At 38.7% G+C, this 3,841-nt stretch overlaps 1 protein-coding gene across 1 annotated transcript in view; it reads right to left on the bottom strand.

The window, feature by feature from the left end:
- Positions 1-308: 308 nt before the first annotated feature.
- The window catches only part of LOC106001658 (cytochrome P450 2C5-like), a 63,054-nt gene continuing 59,521 nt past the window's right edge, over positions 309-3,841 (bottom strand). Inside the window, exons 9-10 of the mRNA XM_013036685.1 lie at positions 664-714; positions 309-505 (exon numbers count right to left, since the gene is read on the bottom strand). Of these exons, the coding sequence (XP_012892139.1) occupies positions 309-505; positions 664-714 (248 nt within the window). The remainder of the gene's footprint in view (positions 506-663; positions 715-3,841) is intronic.

Raw genomic sequence — 3,841 nt, forward strand, 5'->3', positions numbered from 1 at the left:
TGGCTCCAAATTATCATCTCTGAGTCAGTTTGTCATTTTTCAGTGATAGCATATGAACCACACAGATACACCTGTACACTGGAAATTGGCATGGTCAAAACAACTGCAATAAAACAGAAGGAATAACAAGTGTGTTTGCGCGATGACACCATTCCTCCCCACCCCCCTCTCAGCCAACCTTCCACTAAAAGTACAAACTGATGAATGGGTTTCCTGGATCTTGAGCACAGCAGGTGAAATTAGCATTGAGTGGAGGGAAGGCATCCTGCACAGGGAAAGAAGGAGCCAGGGTCTCAGAATATGTGCTGTCACAGTGCACCTACACAGACAAGAATGAAGCAGAGCTGGTAAGTGGGTGGAAAGGCAGCAAATACATTGGCTGCTGGGATTGTGTAGATGTCCTTTGAGTCAACTAGAGATTTTAGTTTAAAGTTCTGTAAAATGGTAGTCAGCAATAAAAAGAGCCCCATATGAGCCCAACCCTCTCCTACACAAGTCCATTTTCCTAGAGAAACAAAAAAATCCACTAGCGTGTAGTGATTCCTGGTATGTAATTGTTACAATATTAAGCCCTGTGTGTATATCTGCCCCAGAGAATATGCTTGTTGGATGGACTTTGGAATGGGTGATACACAGGCAAATGGACTAATGGTAGACTGGTACCTGTTGAGAAAGACATGAAGTAGTCACTTTTCTTAAAGTTGCCACTCTTATCTAGAAAGTGGCCAGGGTCAAACATTTCTGTGTTAGGGAATTCCTTGTTATCATATAGCACGGACATCAAAATGGTTGTGCACTGGAAACCACATATAAAGAACACCAGGCTAATAAAAAAAAATCATGAAGTTGAGAATTACATTTGGAACAAATTAGTTCTATTTTTCAAAAAAAGAGCAATGACATTTTCATTGAGACAGATGTTGCAATCAATGGGGCTGTTTCTGTGAATAGGGACAAAGATCAGAATAATGTGCCCTCAAACAACATTTGAAGTTCCAATCACTCTGGTATTGCAAAAACTTCTGAGCTGCTCATACTTTCTTCAAGAGTGGGCTCTTGTGCCTGTCCCACCTCTCACTCCAGTTTGTCGCTGAACATTCCACACAACTCATGTGGATTATGGATTCAAATGATAGATGTAAGGGTGAATTCTCAGAGCACAGGATTAAAGGATTTTAAAAATAAACATCAAAAGGGTGAACAAAGAAAGCAATGGTACTCTCTAGACTCTATGGTGAAAATGAACCATCTTATGAATGAATCATGAATAAAGTCATGAATCATGAATTAAAATGAATCATCTTATGGGTGAAGATGGGAGGAAACAAATTGGGAGAGAAAAAGGGAAAGAGAGACTTCGTCCAAAAAGGAATATACTCTCCCTGACATGCAACTGTAACCTCTCTCTACATTACCTTTGTAATAACAATAAAAACATTTTAATAAAAACATCAGGTGTGTTCTTCTAAAATAAAAACAAGCTCAAAAAGCAGGCCTAATACCTGTCATAATTCAGTTTGTTTCAATACAAAAAAGTCTTTAAGAAATAGTAAGCCTTTGAGAAAACAAAAGTGAGGATAGAATTAGAAATTTCATCCTGTTTAGCCTTTCAGGTCAGGATCATTGAGTCAAGCAAGGGTCATTAATGGAAACAAAAGCAAAGAATGTAACTTAGTTATTTTCACCCAGTATTAAGTACTTTGCCATTTTGCATAATAACATTTAAAATGCAATCATCCACAACAGAGGGATCTGACATATACCATCTTATTAAATGAAGGAGTAGGTGAAGTTATTGTATTGGAGTAGGTGAAGTTATTGTATTGGAGTAGGTGAAGTTATTGTCCCCCTCACTGACATGATTGTCATACAATGCCATCTTCATTATGAATTATATCTAAACCATCAAAAACAATGACACAAAATCACCCTTTGGAACTTTGGAAATGCTGCTAGTTTGCTTCTTTGGGAAGGTTGAGATACTGAAAGAAACACTGAAAGATTCCTAATTTAGGAAAATAAGAAGTAGAAACATCAATCAGGGGCTGATGGCTCCTGCCTGTAATCCTAGCTACTCAGGGAGCTAAGATCTGAGGATGCCAGTTCAAAGCCAGATATTGGGGGAAAGTCTGTATATACTTTTCTCCAATAAGCTACCAAAAGAAAAGTCACAAGTAGAGCTAGGGCTCAAGTGGTAAAGCACAAGCTTTACTAAAAGAAGCTCAGGGATAGAGCCCAAGACCTGAGCTCCAACCCCATGGCTGGCACACAAACAATCAAACAAACAAACAAGTAAAGATAGTCAGTCAAGGATGGAAGCTTATCAAGTGTCTGAGGCAAAAGGACAGCTACTGGGGACCTGCTGGAATGAAGACTTTTGTGTCACCCTTCTGTCAACTCCTTCCCCAGATAGTTGCATTACAAGCATGAGCCACCAGAACCTACATAAAATCTCCAATTTTAATGACAAAATAACCCATAAATTTATCTCACATATTCCAGGCACCAGTGGCTCATGACTGTAATCCTAGCTACTCAGGAGGCTGAGATGTGAAGATCCAGGTTCAAAGCCAGCCCAGGTAGGAAAGTCCATCAGACTCTTCAGCTAACCACCAGAAACCCAGAAGTGGCACTGTGGCTCCATTGGTAGAGTGCTAGCCTTGAAATGAAGAGGTCAGGGATAATGCCCAGGCCCAGAGTTCAAACCCCTCCACTGAGAAAAAACAAATTATTTGACTTTCATTTTCTGACCTTAACCATTTTTCATAATTATTTGTGTCATACAGTAAATGACTTCTTACTTAGCCCTGGATACAAGGTTCACCAAGAATTGAGATCATTCACATTCTAACACATAAACTTTTTTGACCTGTATTTTCTGACTTCAACTGCTTCTATAATTACATGAGTGATGAAGCAACTTACTGCTTACTTTGCCCTATAACCAAGGCTCAAAAATACTTGGGATTACTCAAGCTCTAATCTTATCAAGCCAAACTTTCCTGACCTCCATTTTACTCACTGCTTTTATAACTATTAACTATGCTCATGTTTATGCTAAGTCACTGGTGAAGATGAATCACAAAATGTTGAACAACAATATTAAACTTTATTTATTATTTGCAGCAAAGAATAGTGAATATGGAAGAAATTACTCTTTCAGGAGATGCTTCCTTTCCAGATTCTGCCTGTGGGGAGGGACACTTCCGTGTTTGTTATATCATTATGCTCCAAAATTATCTGAGCAGTAAAAGTCACCAGTTGTAGCAAGCTTCAGAGCTAGATTCTCCACACCCAGAGTGTGACAGTTCATCCTGAAGCAGTTGATATCAACATTGACTTCAACAGGAGCCTAAAGGAATGATAAACTGATCAAGCATCAAATGTTGAATAAACACAGGTTGAAATCTGAATCTTCTATTCATTAGTCCAGGGACATTAGAAATGAGTTTAGAATGCCAGGGCCTCAGCTGCATTCATTATGAAACATGATGAATACACTCGTTGGATACTATGAAGCATGATGAATACACTCACTAGCTGTAGTCAGGTAAAGATTAATTTGTGCACCAACTGCCTCAGCAGGTACATGGCATATTGCCTGCTGTTCAGAAAGTGACAGTTATAAAACTCACCACTGTGTCCATGTATGAACTTCTGAACTATTTCACACTCTGTGTAATAGACTAGGAGCATAAACATTTTAATGATAATATCTGTTTAAAATAGACCAAATATATACCATATTTTCTTGATCCATTCATCTACTGAGGGGCATCTGGGTTGGTTCCATATCTTAGCTATGGTAAATAATGCTGCAATAAACATAGTTCTGCTGGTA

The sequence above is a fragment of the Dipodomys ordii genome, unplaced genomic scaffold (assembly GCF_000151885.1).
Source record: "Dipodomys ordii isolate 6190 unplaced genomic scaffold, Dord_2.0 Scaffold346, whole genome shotgun sequence".
Taxonomy (NCBI): Eukaryota; Metazoa; Chordata; class Mammalia; order Rodentia; family Heteromyidae; genus Dipodomys; species Dipodomys ordii.